Source organism: Dermacentor albipictus, chromosome 1 (genome assembly GCF_038994185.2).
Source record: "Dermacentor albipictus isolate Rhodes 1998 colony chromosome 1, USDA_Dalb.pri_finalv2, whole genome shotgun sequence".
Taxonomy (NCBI): domain Eukaryota; kingdom Metazoa; phylum Arthropoda; class Arachnida; order Ixodida; family Ixodidae; genus Dermacentor; species Dermacentor albipictus.
Window position 1 is genome coordinate 47,658,984 of NC_091821.1, and position 17,937 is coordinate 47,676,920.

Below are 17,937 nucleotides of genomic sequence, written 5' to 3' on the forward strand. Positions count from 1 at the left end.
GCTCTACTCCCACCCCAGCCGCCCCCCCTTTTTTTTTTCTCGTTCTTTTCGTTTGCTTCTCCTTCTTCCTGAACCAAAGCTTCATCGGGACAACGCAAGTGAGCTAGGAGTGAGGACGCACGGCTTCCCAAAGGGCAGTCGCCACGAGCGAGCTGCGGCGGCGGCGGCGTCAGTGGCCCAAAAGCGCGCCGAGGCAAGAGGGTGCCAAGACGAGCTGCCGCTCAGCGCGCCGTCATTAGGCAGCTCAAAAGAGCGGCAGCATCAGGACGAAGTGGAAAAGAGGGGAGAACCTCATGCGCTCAGATGGATAGCAGATTTGGAGACACAAAAGCTTGGCAGCCGCGCACAGCAGCGCACCTTTCGCGCGGCGGGGGCGCCCGGGCTCGGCAAGACACTGTCCTCAAACTGTCTTCGCGCAGGCTGAGGCGGCAAGCGAGGCCCGCACGTGCAGCAATGATCCGTTACCGAAGGGAGGCGGGCGCCTAACCCGCTTACAATAGGCGGCGTCGCGCACTGCGTCCCCCTGAGCTCCCTCTCTGGGCCAAGGTGACGGAACGCCTTGCTTCGGTGCCGTCTCCGCTGCCTGCGCTCACGAGTGTTGCCGCAGACGTCACTGCGGAACCCGCTTGCGCAACCCGTGTTACGCCAGCTTTTATACGGGCACGACTACGACGCCTCATTGGCTGGTCATGGCTGTGACCAGCGAGGCGTTATAGAGAGGCGGCCGTAAGGGTTGCATGTATATGTGTTTGGGGTACGACCTAGAAAGTGGATCTTAAAAGCAACGCATTATGCAGAACGAAATATTTTTTTTTGTTTCTATAGCGATAGTTGCCCTTGGCTCAAATTAATGTGCGGACGCTGGCTGAAAAGAAAAGAAAAATCCTACCCTGTCTTATGATTCGATGCTTGGAGCACTGCTGCATGCTTTCGTTTGAGTGGCTGTGCTCGAACTGCGGCTGCGTAATTTCACATGCAATAAAAACTGGTTCATGCGTAAAGAAGAAACGTCGGCGCAAAGGTGTCTGATAAATGTCTCTGGCGCTCTTCTTAAGGGCAGAGCTAGGACAGCTGCTCGACATGAGCTGTAAAATTGCATTGTGTATCTGGCTGCTTTTCCGAGCTTCGTGTGACACATGGGAAGGAGCCGTGATGGTGATTATGTTTATTGGCATCCCCTTTGAAAAAAAGCACGGCGACCAATAGACATCTAGCCTGCTTGAGCTAATAGGTTCTTGCAGTCAAGCATTTTGCCAAACTCTCATTGATCTTTTCTATTATCATTAAAATCTCTATCTCCTGTATTCTACAACCCGTACTTGTAACGATCAATAGTGATCAATATCTTCCCTGCTCTTTTTCCACCAATACTCTTATAGGATCTCTAATTATTGCGACCTTCCATCAGGCTTCACCACCGCAAGGCAATCAATGCCCCCTTGGTATATGGTTCGACCTGGAGTAAATCTCACCGTACCAGGAATGAAGAAAAAATCCGAGCTTTACCCTCCTGCTCCTAAACAGCCCTGTGATCTCTTTACATGAGAAGTAGGCAGATAATTTACGTAATTATAGAGCTGGTTCATCAGATTTCCAAGGTTCGTCTGGATCCGCGATTTTTCCAGCGAAAGCCACCTCCGTCAGTACAATGACGTGCCACACGACTAAATCGTCGGCCACGAAACTTGCAAGTCTTCGGAGTGCACTTTGTCCTGTCAGTCAATAACAATCTCGAAAATTCAGCAACTGGAAAGCAACACTGCAGTCTTTGGTATCAGAGCTGCGGCGCACGCCACACAAACTACTGGTATGCAAGATGAGAGAAGTTAGTTAAGAGAACTTATTATCGATTAGAGAACTGATGTCGGACAATAAAATGCTTTTTGCATCGGAGTGGTCGGCAACGCCTCATGTGACGACTGTGGTTGCGAGAAGAACCTTCAACACGTTCTGTGTGACCATATTTGCTACAGCGTACAAACACGACCGCTCGCAAATGTGCTAACTCGCTTTGATCTAAAATCATTATCAGAGCAAACCATATTGCAATCCCGACCTCACAGACCATTGATCATATATCGCAACAGAGGGTGACAAAGGTACTGCTACAGTTTTTAAGAACAATAGACCTGCACAAGCCACTTTAGTCTGAACTCGTGTTCGTTGGGCTGCACGTGGTCCTTGACGGCGATATTGTGCGGTGATCTTAAAAAGCGGTAATCGTGTGTCTGTTGTGCTCCCTGCCTCTCTCTCTCTCTCTGTATATATATATATATATATATATATATATATATATATATATATATATACACACGTTCTTCTGATCTTTCTATGCCTCGCCCTTTCTCCAGCGCAGGATAACAAACCGTATTTGCCGTACTGGTTAACTTCACTATCTTTCCCCTTTCTTCTCTCTCTCTTTCCCTCTGAACAAACACTGCGACAATCCACATGCGCTCTACACACTGATCTGCATATAGTCGTAAACGATACTCAGAATTCGTATTAACTTGGACTTGTGAATTTTTAAAAACTTAAGCGGTCTGCAGCATCCCCGTTTACGCCACTCAATGTCACATTTCTAGCAGACATTTATGGAGAAATTAAAATAAACAGAGTGATATTTGTCGCTACCAGCTGGTAGGATCCAATAACCTTGCCTCTGTATTTCTGCGCGAGTTGCTCTCCTTTTTTTTTTTTTTCGTGAGAAGGAGCATCACAGCTTAACCGGTACGCTTCACATAAAGACCCCAATTACTTGTAGTTTTACGTCGTGCGTGTTCGTGCTAGAAACCGTTGCCAGAAATATATATTTGCTTCTAGTCGCAGTTCGCCCTATCTCTTATTTGTTTTCTTGTTAATAGGACGGAAGGAAGGAAAAAAGTGAAGAAGGAAAGGCAGGGAGGTTAACCAGTTTAGCTCAACCGGTTTGCTACCCTACACAAGGGAGTGGGATGGGGGGGATGAAAGATGGGGAGGAAATATCACATAGCACATCACACACATCATAAGTTACAGCCCGTCACTCTTGCTCGGTACGTGACATCACTGCCACAGCCGCTTGTCCAAGCCCGTCTCTTTCAGAAACCGAAGTAGTGCCTTCGTCACCTCCAGCTGTGATGTCTTCTGTCGGCGACATGTGCAAATCGTTTCAACTGAGAATGGTCTATTGTCAAGGTGCGCTAGAACGAACGCCAGGGACTGTCTCTGAACATTATATTCAGGACAGTCGCACAGAATGTGTTCCAGCGTCTCCTCGCAAAGACAGGCATTGCAGAGAGCGTTGTCCGCCATTCCAATGCGGAATGAGTAAGATTTCGTGAATGCGACCCCTAGCCATAAGCGACATAGCAGAGTGGCCTCTCTTCGGCGGAGTCCAGTTGGCATACAGAGATGCATCAAAGAGGGCGGGTGGTATTGACGATCGCTCCGGTTGGTCTGGCTGCTTGGTATGCACCATAGGGAGAGTGTGATCTCCTGTGCAAGCACTCGAAGTCTGCTGGCTGCGTCGGACCGTAAAAGTGGTATGGCCTCTTCCTGTGTGTGTTCAAGAGCTGCCCGAGTGGCATTATCGGCGTCTTCGTTTTCTATAAGGCCGCAGTGACTTGGCAGCCATTGAAACATCACGTGGTGTCCTTTCTCATGTGATGTATGGAGTAGGCATCTAATATAGAATACGAGCTGTTCGTGTGGCGCACGACGTAAAGCTGATAGCACAGATTGTAGGGCAGCATTTGAGTCACTGAAGATTGACCATTGTCGAGGTGGTTCCCGATTGACGAAATAAAGTGCAGCGCGAAGAGCAGCTAGTTCCGCAGATGTCGATGTCATTGGGTGGTCAGTCCTAAAGCTGATGGTAATAGTTCTTGCTGGGACAACCACAGCACCGGGCAAACACTGGATGTTTGTGGAACTATCACATAAATATGTACACTGTCCGCATACCTCTCGTGCAGAAGAAGCAGGGACAATTGGTTCAGCACAGGCGACGACAGCTCAGACTTTTTCCCGATTCCTGGTACACTGAGATGTACTGTGGGGCTAATAAGACACCAAGGGGGTATCAATGGTTTAATAGACTTCTGATTGTCAGATGGTGGATGGTATGTTAGGTGATATGCTACATATTTAAATATCAGCATAACAGTCAGGGCAGCTCCTTCTTTATAGCTCTTTATTTATTTATTTATAATTATATGTGTTTAACAAACAATGTCGTAACTAGTCCCCGCTAACAATCCCAGCGTCCAAGAACATATACTTTGCCTTGTTTCTTGCAGTCTGCCGCGACAGAATAATATGCTGTCACGTATGTATATTCCCAGGTTAAGCTAATCGCAAAGTATAGTGAGTTCATCTTGGTATTCTGTAGGAGGTTCCTGGTGTCTTTCTTTCTTGCTTTGCCGCAAGTGATATTAGCTAGCTGACGACACCCAATTCTACGTTTGTAGTTACACTGAGCATGTGAACACTTTTAATCGCTAACACTGTCTCTAACAGCGCCCATTGGTTCTGTCTAGCGGAAAAACACGGCACGTCTCGTGGCCTCTCGCCGCAGAAAGGAAGTAACACAAGGACACTGAAAGCATCCGCATTTCGCGCATGCGTCTGACTCGAGGGACCCGCGTCCTTGTGGAACGCGTTGGTCTCTTCACCTACAACAAGAAAGCGCCACACCAACAAGATTTCACCAGAGGTGCGTTTCAGGGAAAAGCCACCCACGCATTAAACCTTGTTAGCGAAGCGTTGTGCGTCGGCCTCCCACGCAGAATACCTCGATGATCACCTGCGCGCACCTTTCTCCATGGGCGCCGGTATCGTGACACATCGGCACCACGCTAGGCGCGGCGGGTAGCCCCGACACCGAAAATGAGGGATCCTTCGAAGGTGTCTCCGTCGATAAAGACGGCAGAGCCTCCAGCAATGGGCAGCCCTTAGTGAACAGCCCCTGGAAGGGTCAACAAAGCCCCGGGGTACCCGCCGAGCGAAGAAGAGCGATCTGCGTGCCCCAGAAAGGGACTAGCGCGCAAATGAGGAAAAAGTCGGGGCGCGCAGGCAAAACGCACTAAAGAGGAGGCACCAAAGAGCCAGTGCGTGCGCGAGCACGCGCTCGTACGCACGGGCGCGCGGACTCGCACGCACGCATGCCGGGCGAGCGTTGCATGCGCCAGCAGGTGAAGTGGACGAAGAAAGGAAGACACGGGCTCTCTCCCGCCCCCCGTCGGCCGCCGTAAAGCGCAAGGAGGCGCGAGGAGGGCCTCTCCATGATGAACGGTCGTAAAAAAAGGGCTGCCGGTGGTGGGCGCAGTGCGCGCGCGCACACAAAGAACCGTCGATGCACCCAGGGCCTGCGCGCAGCGTGCTCTCCCCTGCCGGCCGCCGCTTCCATGGCGGGTTCCCACGGGTTGGCTTGCGCCGCGTCGTTTACGAGCGACCCGTGATGTCTTCGTTATATCGGCGCGGACAGAAAGAAGTGCCGGGCGCGGTACCCGTCCGGTCATTACGGGTTCCAGGAAGCGGCCAGTTTGTTGGTGGTCACCGAGTGGATGATGCGCGCCGTCGTTCGCCCGGAGGGGGTCCGCGGACCCGAGTCGGCTCCCGTGCGTGCTGCAGCAACGGCCGTCCTGTGGGCGCCAGCGCGAAGGGACGCCCAACTACTCGGTGGTCGGCACTGCGGCGAGGCACGTATCTGTCGGCGGTGGCAGCGGGGGCGCGTTCCTCGGTCCGGAGACCGTAGAGCGTGCGCCAAGAGGAACGAATACTGCCCGTGAAGCCATCTGGCATCGGCTAACAAATGCGCGGGCGCTTGCACGCAGGAGTTCTTGCGAGCGCAGAAACGTGTACCCGCAGACGCCAGGGGCCGCAAGGTGCATTTGATCCTGGGCGAAAGCGCAAATGCTTAAGTGAGGTTGAACGGCCGACTTCTGGTGTGAATATTTTGTACAATGCCAAACGTATTCAAGAGAAGTACGAAGCCGTTGGGTTTTATCGATGCACAGTTTCCAACCATACCAGGCGGTGATTTCAACAACGAGTGATCAGGCTGTCAGTGATTTTAAAGCTAAACCATCGCAGTTGTTGTATTCGTCAGATGAGCTTTCTTCTCGAAGAGAAGAAGTAGGAACAATACGAGCATCTGCAATGGGCGCTTTTCCCCTTAAAATGCCCCAGTACCAGTATCACCAACTTGTTTCCTGTGTACAAGCAAACGATACGCACCACAGTCCCCCTCGGCATTAAGTCATCCGTAAGATGAAATTTAGCAAACGTGACCAGGAAGCCCTAAACGCTGACGTCAAGTCGGTGGATGCACAGGGATGCACTGTATTAACAAAGCCCTTGGTAAACCGAAGTCTCATGATCAAGTGCACTGAGAACGATTATTTCGTTATATATTTCACGTTTATCTGCATATGACAATTTCTATTTTATGTAAGTTTTACAAATAGGGTCATTCTCGTTACAACTGTCCAAGTCACGGTTTTGAGACATCTCTTCGTTATAACCCTTCGGACAGCGGCTAACCTGTTTTGGTTATTGCGGTACGTGGTTTGTGGGAGCTCGCAGCCTTTCCAGCACTTCGCTGTGAAGTTATCTGAATTAAACGAACAAATCCACCGACAGACAAGAGAAGAGGACGTGAACAGAACAGGCGTTATCATCTTCTTCTTCAAAGGGCGAGGAAGTAAGGCACCCACGCCCTCGTCATTTGCCTCTTGTTGAGCAGCTGGTAAGTGGATATTTGCCAAATGTAGTTTGCCAGTTGACTTGCTATTCTTCTATGTTGGTAAACTGAAGACCTGCTGCTAATAATAGGCCGGACATCTGCGAACAGAAAGTCCGATGTCATACAACTTGGTCGGTATAAAGTCACGATTCTATTTCATTTTTATTGGTTTAGCAATTATATGAGCTTTTTCTTTTAGCTGCTCCAAATAAAAAAAAAATCACCTGTAGCAAGTAGCATGATTCTAAACCTCGCACTTTTACTTCATGAGGCGGACCTTACTTCCACGAGCAGTCAGATGCGTGATTGTCCAATTGTCAAAATTGCACGATTGAAGTTTTTTTATACTTCTTAATTTAAGACACGTATTCAATTTTACGAGTTGTAATTATAGCGAGTTTGCAAAGCACGTTCGCTTCAAACGAACTCTGAGGATGCCACCGGTCTCGATATATGTGCCGTCAAACATGCGGTGAGAATCCCCTGTTGTTCCACTTACTTTTCTTCAAAACGTTGTTTTGTGCATTGAATCACAAAAGTAACTGGAACACGAATGTATTTCATCGTACACTTTGAAAATTAATATCTGAAAACTGGTGTCATGCCTCCTGAGATATTTTCCAAGTGGATACACCCATGCGAACTCACCATTTTACAATTCGTAAATTGCAATATGTGCCGTAATATAACTAATTCAAACGTTAATTAGGGCAATTATGTTACTTACTGAATTAAGCATTTTGATTTCTCGTACAAGCCCGCGCTCGTCATCACGACAGCGTCGTCATTGCGATTGCTCAGTGTTATCGAGAGAATTCTGTACGTGTGTGCTGTGGGCACACACGAACATATATATATATATATATATATATATATATATATATATATATATATATATATATATATATATATATATATATATATATATGTCCATGTTCGCGCTTTGTAAATGGTCTGAATGGCCCTCTGTCTTCATTGTCACGAGCGTCGTCCGGACATGATGGCACGAGGTTAATAGGACCACGCGAAAGCAGTCGTGCCATTGTACCACGGCCCTTCTTTCACTCACTACTCTTGTTCGTCATTTGAGCTGTTAAGTCGTTCCACACTTTCAGCACGTGACCGCGGGCGCTCCAATCGGGCTGTCTGATGGTTGTCCAGTGCATAGGTCTGTCCCAATTGCGTCACAATGCCTCCGGGGCGACGCGCTCCATAGCGGAAGCGAAAGGAATGGCTGCCACATATTTTCCCCGTAAGTAGATAATGAAAACATCAAACGAAAAAACAGGACGGCATGTGCGCCACATGAGACTGCTCAGCGAAAATAAGTACGGCGCAACAACTGCAAACAAACCGGCTTTGAAAGAGCTACAGATAAGACTCACGACCGCAGTCGTTTGTGTTGATTATATTACTGTCGCTTTAATTTCCCTGTCGATGCGCGCAGTACGCAGACTTGCCACCAGCAGACAGCATGAACGGACCCGCACCTGACAAGATTATTAGCCCTGCAGGATAAGGTCACAATCTCGATTCATTCGAACAGCTGCGCCGAGAATGCGTGTGTTCGCTTCGTTCTGTCTCCGGCGCATAGGAGTTTGCTGCACCTTTGATGTTACACCTGGAACCAGGTACCGGCCATGCACCGGTATCTTTACTGCACACAGCCACGTGCGTATGAAGCATGCACCTTTCCAGAGGGTATTACACGCGAGCTGCTGCACGAACGGCCAAGGCACGAAGGCGACGTGCTATACTTTTGCTGATCTCGGCGGATGAAGAGGTGCCCTTACGTATGGAGTAGCCGCTCGGATGTTTTACGTGCAACGTGCAGCGCAAAAGCATGCACTCACTCCTCCGAGCAACGCTAACAAGGGAGCCGAATCGGCAACGCCTTTAGCTTGCAAGACAAAATTGACACATTGCTGGAGCCTTCGCTATCGTGTTCTCCGCCAACAACAAACAAGAGTTCTTTCCTTGACCCTCGGGATCGGAGCCAACCTGGGCCACAGGTGCCACAACAACAAACAAAAATGCTGCACAAACTATCAGAGTTGTCGACTAATTCGTAAGTATTCTTTGGCTCGGCTGCTACTTCGCTTTTGCTTACTTATTTAGCTAGCCTATGCATGTCTACCCGTCTCTACCAATCATATTCTATTACAATATTATAGCAATTGCAAGTGTTAACTTGACCAATTATGCATCTATTTTGCATATGTAAGGCGTCACGGGACGGACAAATTTTGCTGGGGTACTTGCCACAGAATGCTTACGCACAAAACATCCCGTCCCTCACCCTTACGAACTTACGCAGTCTTTTTTTTTTTTAGCATAGAACGGCTTTCTGAATCCGAACCTCAGTGGGCATAAAGCAGAACTTATTCGTCGGCAAAGGCGTCTGCCGTCATTCCGTCGGTTCAATGCACCCTTTCGGCATGCTGGATATGGCCTGTCTGCCACCTAAACGCAGACCAGAGGACCCGCCGTGGTTTCTCAGTGGCTATGGTGCTGTGCTGCTGAGCACGAGGTCTCGGGATTGAATCCCGGCCACGGCGGCCGCATTTCGATGGGGTCGAAATGCGAAAACACCCATGTGCTTAGATTTAGGTGCACGTTAAGGAACCCCAGGTGGTCCAAATTTCCGAAGTTCTTCACTACGGCGTGCCTCGTAATCAGAAAGTGGTTTTGGCACGTAAATACCCATAAACTTCAAGAAAAAAAAGAAAGACAGAGGGAAGTGGGCAGTCTGCAGTAAGTTTTTAGCATTCACCATATAGCCCTAAAGCCAATGACAAAGAAGTGAGACTGACAACGAGGCCATAAACTTTTTTCGAAACAGATTGAAGCGCGGGAAGCCTTTATTTATTCAACTAGAGCTGCCCAAACAAATTGCATATGGATTCTCGTCTTTATCATGCCTTTCGAGAACGAAAAAAAAATTAAGGTCGCCTTTCCCACTGTCGGGTTTTTGGCTGTCATCCCTGTCAACTAGTTTGGACAGCGACAGTGTTGATAAATTCGGGCTCAGATTATGTTCTCCGGGGTGAAAACTTCGAAACTTCCTCAGCACATGTAGTTCGTGCTCAGAAAAAACACACGCTTTCCGTTCGAAGCCGCCGGTTATTGGAAGAAGATAACTCCGACGCACTTTTTTTGTAGCCTAAAGCTATCAGGCAATGGTTTTGTCAATACGACTTTTTGAATATTTGAAACGTACTCGATTAGTATACATATATTGAAAGCGAGGTTTGATGATCTTATGAAAGCAAAAAATGAAAAAAAAAAGCTACGAGGACAATGGTGGTTACGTCACCTTATAAAAAAGTGGCATCGATAGATTTCGCTGCGTTCCTTCTTAAAAAACATTTTCTTGTTTACTTATCTTTCCTGCCCCTTGCACCATCTCCCTGTGCAGAGGAGCCAACGGACACTTAATCTGGTTAACCTCTCTGCCTTTCACCTCTTGTTTTCCCTCCCCTCCGCTGATAGGCTTGAAGGAGTGCGTTGAAACGCAAGAAACAACGAAACATGCCTGGACATACTCTGCAAGGTGCTGTCGCATCTCCAGAGCCACAGGCTGCCGCGGCCAAGTTCGTTCGTCGGGGTATTCCCCACACACGATGGGAAACGCGGCAGTGCGAATTTTACGACCTCGTTGGCATACATTCGCAGCTGTTGCCTGCCAGATCATTTCACGTGTTTTTGTACCGACAAGCGCGGCGATCAGCCGCACGCTTCAAAGACACGTTTTTTTTTGTCATTATTATTTGCGTCCAGTTTTCAACGCGTGCATCGGCGCCCGTAAGTGTAACACAGCGGTCGTTACGTGCGGCTACATTTGAATTACTGCTCTTGGCACTCGAGGCTCAAAACCACTAACATGAATGATGTGCAGAGTCAAGTACAACATTGAGTGCACATAATAATAACATACTATGGCATGCACAAAAAAAGTGCAAAACACCAACGCGTCGGTCAAAAATAGAGTATGAAAGGATAAGGTAGGTGTAGTGAATGCATGGTCGGTCTAAAGGGGCACAGCAGAGTAAAAATAGCTCACACGACGAGTGTTTCTGAACCCCTCGCACGATTTACAGTTATAACTATTTATAGCCCTACATATGTAGCTATAAGGCAGAGCATTCAGCTGCCACACATCACGTGCAACAGACAGGGACGCTGCATACTTTCTGTCGAGCAAGTTTCGTGTGTTAGAAATTATTTGCGGTGCAGCAGAAGACAAATGTCCTAGATTAGGTCAGGTTAGGTTAGATTAGGATGCGCATGCACTATTAAAAGCTTTTCTAAGAAAGCATTGTTCGTAAAAGAGCTTTATTTCCATAACTATAATTCTGAAATGCTTATGTTAAGCGGTAGTGCTGTTTTGTTCGCCCAGTTGTTCTGACAGTGTCTATTTAATTTTGTGTTGGTTACACTGTTTCGTAAAATAGGGCACGTAGATACGTCTCATATACACATGCAGTATACATGCATGCTAGATATGTACAAGTTACATTTACAAGAGCGCCATAGTTATGTACAAGACTGCATGGGAGGATGCGCCTAAATCACTCATTCTCGATCAGATAAAGGGTAGCCGGCGCCGCAACCAGGCGCAAAAAAAATCAGCTTGAAGGAGTGTATCATGCCAACAACAAAAAATCTTGTTAACCGGAGGCCTAAGTTCATAAGTTACTAAACATAGAAGCTCCTTGGGTTTAAATTTCGATTTGAGATAAACACACACACACACACAGGAGAGGTCTTCTTTCCTCCCAAACACCTCATTTAGAGATTAACGATGCTTTCTATAGCGCAGAACGAAGGGCCCAAAAGTTCTGCTGCCGATGGCTCATATTCCGCGGGTTCCAAATTGGGCGTGTTGATGTGATAAGCGAGAACTCGTGCATCAACGTACACGCATACTTTGGAAGTTTCCGATGGGGTCTGGTCAAGAACATTTCCAGGTAGCCACTAATGCGCTTCAGAAAGACCAATGGGGTAATTCTAGCCTGCGTCTTGTTGCGTGGATATTAAGAAGCTGAATTCTTCTTTTAGTAATTACGTTGTTGTGTATGCAAATATATCGGTGTTTATCGCAGCCATGCTAATCTCGAGGCATGCTACTTCTCCTTGACCTGTGTTTTTGCTATTTCTGTGGCACTTCTGCTGTACCAGTGCTCCGGTGTTTGCACAATGCTGAAAACGCAATGCAGACCTCGTCCAGCGCTCCCCCACCCTCCCTTGTCCCCCATCTTCCTATTATGTCTTCAATTAGCATCATAGCAATTTTCGTAGTGAGTGTTATTAAAATGAATTTTGCTTGATTTGGTACAGCAATAGGGGGAGAAACATCTTGAGGTCAGTGCAGTTCCCTCCCCTAGAGCTTTCAGTGCCAGTGAGGCCTTATCCACGGCAGGAACGGCAAACCTTTGTGCAACCATTACTAAAGTGTAGCAGCACAAAACACGGGGAGTCATTGATAGCCATACATGTGCATTTCGTTGGGGTATTTGTGAAATCTTTCTCACAAAAGTCCAAGAGTTTTCCCACATATCTTTAATCTGCGCAAGGCGACCAACATCTCACTCGAAGCTTTGTTGAAGCTAACGGTCTCACGTAAAAAAACATGGAAGGAAATGCGACAAAAATGATTGCTATGCAGATCGTGCGTGCAAGCTTTGTTACAGCGGGAGGACCGCGCCCTTGCGTGTGCCAATCATGATGTGTCGAGCAGCGCAGCCGCGTGATTTGGGATATCCACTACAGCTTCATATGTGGAAATGTGGGGAAATTAAATTATGCGGAAATAGGCGGGCAGTTTGTTGCGTCTCGATCAACCGTTGCCGTCGTCATTAGTCTTGCCTGTGTGTCTTGTCCCGGGCTTATTTCTGGTTCGACCTGCCTTGAGAAGTGGCGCGCGCGCGGAGCGACTTCCAGCAGCTTTTGCAAAGCCAGATCCGCCTGCAGCTAGCAACACTCCTCTTCCTCCTTCTCATTGGGAGAAGCACACTTTCTTGCTTTCTTATTCTGTTAAACGGCGTCTTATTTTCCGATCGCGCCCGAGCACATTTGTAGAGATATTTAATTTTTGACATCCAGATCTACATAACAACTTATTGCGAATTTGTTGCTGTGCTGAACACAGGGCGACTGTTCAGAGCTAGCCGTTTCGTAATCCGGCTAATACTGGCACTGTGACATCTACAGAGGTTTAAACATATTCGATGTTCTAAACGTTTTGTTCTCTATATCTGAAACTCTGAAAACTATGGAAGAATTGCACTTAAAGGCTAACTTGAAGTAATAATATTTAGGAGTCACTCGAAATCAACATGGTGGTTGACCCTTGCGGGTCACGCGCCTGGCGAGCCTGGGAAGCTTGCCCCACCGGAACCTCGGTGCTTGCTCACGGCAGAGAACAATTGCTGCCACCCGTTCGTCCGCCTGATGTCTACTTTGAGAGCCTTGGCTGGCCGTCTAGCTCGGAAGACATAGGCCTCCAGATCACATTATAGTTAATAAAATTTGTGCTACCAGATTATGGTCAGTTCAAAAAGTTCTGTTGGTTTCAAAGTTTTGTTCTTTTCCGTAAGAGTAGAATAATCTTCTTGCCTCATGGTATCACTTCTCTCATTCCTTTTCCCGACGTGTCCTGCATGAGCCGCTATTACATTCTCAGCTGTCTGACCCTTCTTATAGAGTGCTTTGCAACACCAAACCTCAGCTAGAGGACATAGAGCGATACATTTTGCACTTTCAAGATTCGCGCGATTAGCAAAAGAACAAATCGGGTCGAGGAAAGGCAGGGCGGGCGTTAACCCTCACACAGACACGTGTTTACTTATATTGGAAGGCAGAAAAGCAGCCACGGCAACGCTCGAAACCAGTGTGTGGTGGGAGATATACACCGTTCATACTACGGTTCGGATTCGAAACAAGCGTCCTTTGGAGGGCTGAAGGTATAGGCAAGCAGTCTCTGGCCGCCCGTCATCTTCATTTTTATAAGCGCTCTCGCACTTGCGCCACTCTGTCCCATCAGAAGAAGCGCACCGTTGCTCTAAACCACACTACGGAGACCGCACACAAAGATATCACACAGAGAACACGCTGTGCGTAGACTACGAGAAGTGCATTTAACATGGTTCAATAAGTTATGGGCACTCGAAAGAGAAAAAAACATTTAAAAAAGAAACGAATGGAAGAAATAGTAACACGCGACGGTCGCATTTCGATGGGGGCGAAATGCAATAACACCCATGTACATTTATTTAGGTGCATGTTAGAGAACCCCAGCTGGTAAAAATTAATCTAGAGTCCCCCCCTACGGCATGCCTCGTAATCAGATCGTGGTTTTGGCACGTAAAACACGATTTTTATTGAGTAACACGCGGAAACAACTAACCGAGTCCTACCACGGGTGTTTTGGTCACTTCGTATTCTGAGCATACTTAGTTTCCCATATGCGATCAATTCGTGAGAGCGCTATATACTACGCTGTGACGGAAAACCACGCTAGCTCGATTACAAGCACCGAGCTCCCTCCCAGAGCGAAGTGCATGCACCGACCTGTAGTAGTCCTCCTTGCAGTAGATGTTCCCGTCTCTCGCGAAGCAGGTGAGCTCGGAGTCCAGCTGTTGCTTGCAGTGGCAGCAGCGCAGGCAGTGCGTGTGCCACTGCCTCTCGACGGCCAGCAGGTAGAAGCGGTCGGCGATGGGCGCGCCGCAGCCCGCGCACAGCTTGGGTGGCGCCAGGGCCTGCGCCGCCGCCTCGTCCGGGCCCGGGCTGATCACGGGCATGGCGGCTTGGGCGCCGCGCCTCCGCTCACGCTGCCGCCGCCGGAGACAAGCAGACGCACGCCGCCCCTGCGAGCGACGCCACGTCACACGGTCAGCGAACGTCATTTTGCGCACGCCGCAGTTCGGACGAAATGTCAGAGCAAAAAGCACAGATCGTTTGGCACCGACCACGACTCGCTTCTTGGTGACCCGTATAGTGGAAAAGCGCGAGAATTTGAGAAACAAGCAAGTAAACAAGAAAAAAAAACTATATGGCAGTCTTCTCTATGGCAGAATGCTGCTTTCACATCAAATGAGTTCAGAGGCGGAAGAATCGCCAAAGTATGATTTCTTTCGTTCTTTCTTCTTTGCACACCGCGTTTCAAACAAAACTGCGCCTGTATTCACGCGATCGATTCGCAAGCTTTAATGGTTCTTAAGAACAGGTACAAGTGCATGGATGGCAAACATAGCGAAGACCGTGGGACATTGGGAAATGGTCATGACGGGCACTAGACCGGAAGTTTGGGCTAGTTGGTTAGTCGTCATCCTCTAATAACTCCACGTAAAACATTTTTTCGAAGAAAGCGATGTTGAAGAAGCCAAGGGGCAGACGTAAAAAAAGCAACAAAAAATGGAAGAAGATTTCATTCTTCTTCATTCTCTGATTTCATTTAAAAAATCAGAGAAATGCGATGCTTATGACTTGGTGAGCTACCCTATAAACACCGCTTTTCTCTGATTTTTTCAAAAGGAATATACTGTTTTTTAATATAGTTTGAACTCTGCTACTTTTCAAAGGAAAGTACGCTGGTCATAAAAGGTCTCGCGAGTAAGTATCAGACATTTCAGCTGTGATACAGAAATCTTGTTTAGAAAACAAGAATATGCAAGATGTCTAGGTTGGTTATTATATCAAACTTAAGCTCGCTGTTTCGAGTAGTTCTTGTTTTGTAAGCAAGGCTTCCGTGTTGAAGCCTAAACGTCTAATACTTATTAGCCACACCTTTTCCATCGGCGCCCTTCTCTTGCCTTTGGAATAAATTTACTCACCAGCGACATGTCGTGAAACCTTCGATTTGACTACGGTTCCTTGCGCTGTTCTGATTATAAATGCGCACCCTCTGACAAATAAAAAGAAGTTAGAAGTCAGCGCTCTGCATGTCTCTTCCACGTTATAGGTCCCTCCTTTTACCCACAGTTATTAGATGCTGCCCCGTGGCAATGCCACGAGCAAAAACTTTAGGAACTCGGTCCCTGAACTGAAAAACGCTGCAAATTGAGAAAGCTGACAGAAATGGATTTCTAGAATCATTTCAGTGATTCACGGTCATAACGTGCCACTACAGTGTTAAATTGGATAGCCAGGCGTATTATATTATTCGCGTGTTCTCACTTCAAGCACTGCCACCGAGTCCACATTAGTTCCACGACTCTCTCTATGCTTGATGCTGCAGTCGTCATGAGCGTTAGGCTTGCCGCGTGAGCCCCCAATGATTGCGCCTTAAAGCAAGTGCTATTAGCCTATGCTTAGCACCTGATGTCCTGTTTATGTTGCAGGTGGATTGCTGGTGCAAAATATCGAAAGGCTTTAGATTGGTTTGCGGCTGATGCACGCCTGGTAAGTATCTATTTTTGTATCCTTAATTTGTTTGTGTAACACTTTCCGCCGTGATGGGAAGTTGCTATACTACATACACATAACACACACAATATGCACGACGTCTCCTGTAATTTGTAAAATAAGAGGAAAATCTCTAAAGTGGGCTTTGCTGCGAGCTACTACTGTGAAGAAGGCAGCTTTAGCGAACGCATACTTAAGGACAGTGCAAGTAATGTCCGCATTTCTGAGTACTCCAGCTCAAGGAACAGAATTATGTTATCTGCGACAGGCTATTTTTAAAAATTCCACGAAACTTAAACATGATCACCCAGTATAATACTTCTAGGGGTTCCAAGCTTGAGGCACCGAGTAGAACTGTCCGTCACCGTCAAAGCTTTTGCGCGTCGTTTGCGGTCGCGCGCGCCTGAGTCCGTGTGTTTGGGCATCCGTACGTGCGCGGGGTGTGCGCTCTATGTACGGCCACTTATACCAACCTGCCACAAGGAACATTGCTCTTGCTGGGCGCTGTTACGGGTATTATCCAGACCGTTGATACATGACCGATAACTTACGGTCATTCTAAATCTCTAACTTACACCATACGATCGTTCTTAGCGTATTTAATGTGAACTGAGCATCCACTTGAGATGACTCGGGAGCTATGATTGACAGCTGGTCGACATCTTTAAAAAAAAGGAGAAAAAAAAGAAGAAAAAAGCTCCTTCACAGTGAATGATTTCGTAATTCCTTAATCTGATATTTCTACTCGCAGTCACTGAAGCCTCATTCCAGTTTCCTAAAAAAATAAATGCAAGGCCATCATGAGCAAAATGTTTGTTGCAGGGAGTATAGGATTCATCACACCCAAAAAACGTCGTCTGACATTTTTGTAGCGATAACTATTCAATGAACGTTTTGTTTAATTAGAATAGGAGGGAAGGAAGGAAGGAAAACATTATTTGGTCCTGCAAGTAGTGATAATTAATCACTAAGCGGGCCGCTCCCACGTCGGGACCGGAAGGCCAAGCCTCACGGCCACATCGTGAGCCTGCTGGACAGCCCAGAATTGATCATCCAGGTCCGGGCTGTGAAGTGCAGCCTCCCACCTGGACGCATTCTTGATCGCCGAGTCTTCAATTCTTTCGCAAGACCAGAGCATGTGTTCGAGCGTGGCTAAAGCACCACAATCTTGGCAATAAGGCTCTGTATACGTCTCTGGATAAAACATGTTCAGTCTCCGTGGGCAAGGATAAGTACCAGTCTGTAGTAAGCGTAATGTAAGTGCCTGAGCTCTGTTTAGTTTAGGATGCGGCAAACTGTAAACCCTGCGATTAAGAAGGTAATACTTCGTGATTTCATTGTATGTGGAAGGGGAGTCTCTATTCTCGGGGAGTACCGCCACGCCGTTGCGCGGGGCCAAGCGGAGGGTAAGATCTCGCGCTGCCTCATGAGCGAACTCATTGAGATTCGGAGAGGCTCCCTCGATCATTCCAAGGTGAGCAGGGAACCAACATAAGACGCATCGGCATTACAAACATCAGACAGTCTGCTTGGAATGAGAGCGACGACCTCGACCAATTAGAGATGTTGACTCAAGTTTACGTTACACACTGTCAGTCGCACTTAATGCAAAGCTTCCACGACTTACTGACAAGCACTAGTGACACGCACAGTCTATAATTAGATTCTTCCAGAATGGGACACAAATTACTTTGAAGCTGCACGACGTCGGAAAAGCTTACTAGACGGGCGGGGGTGAGGGAATATGTCTAGCACAGCAATATAGAAAAAAAGAGACCGTAACGCAAAAAAAAAGAAAAGAAATG

The 17,937-nt window shown here is 47.5% G+C and overlaps 1 protein-coding gene across 1 annotated transcript in view; it reads right to left on the minus strand.

Annotated features, from left to right (window-relative positions):
- Positions 1-17,937, minus strand: part of LOC135905816 (LIM/homeobox protein Lhx9-like) — a 67,321-nt gene that overhangs the window by 8,479 nt on the left and 40,905 nt on the right. Inside the window, exon 2 of the mRNA XM_065436865.2 lies at positions 14,300-14,595. Within this exon, the coding sequence (XP_065292937.1) occupies positions 14,300-14,529 (230 nt within the window). The 5' untranslated portion in view covers positions 14,530-14,595. The remainder of the gene's footprint in view (positions 1-14,299; positions 14,596-17,937) is intronic.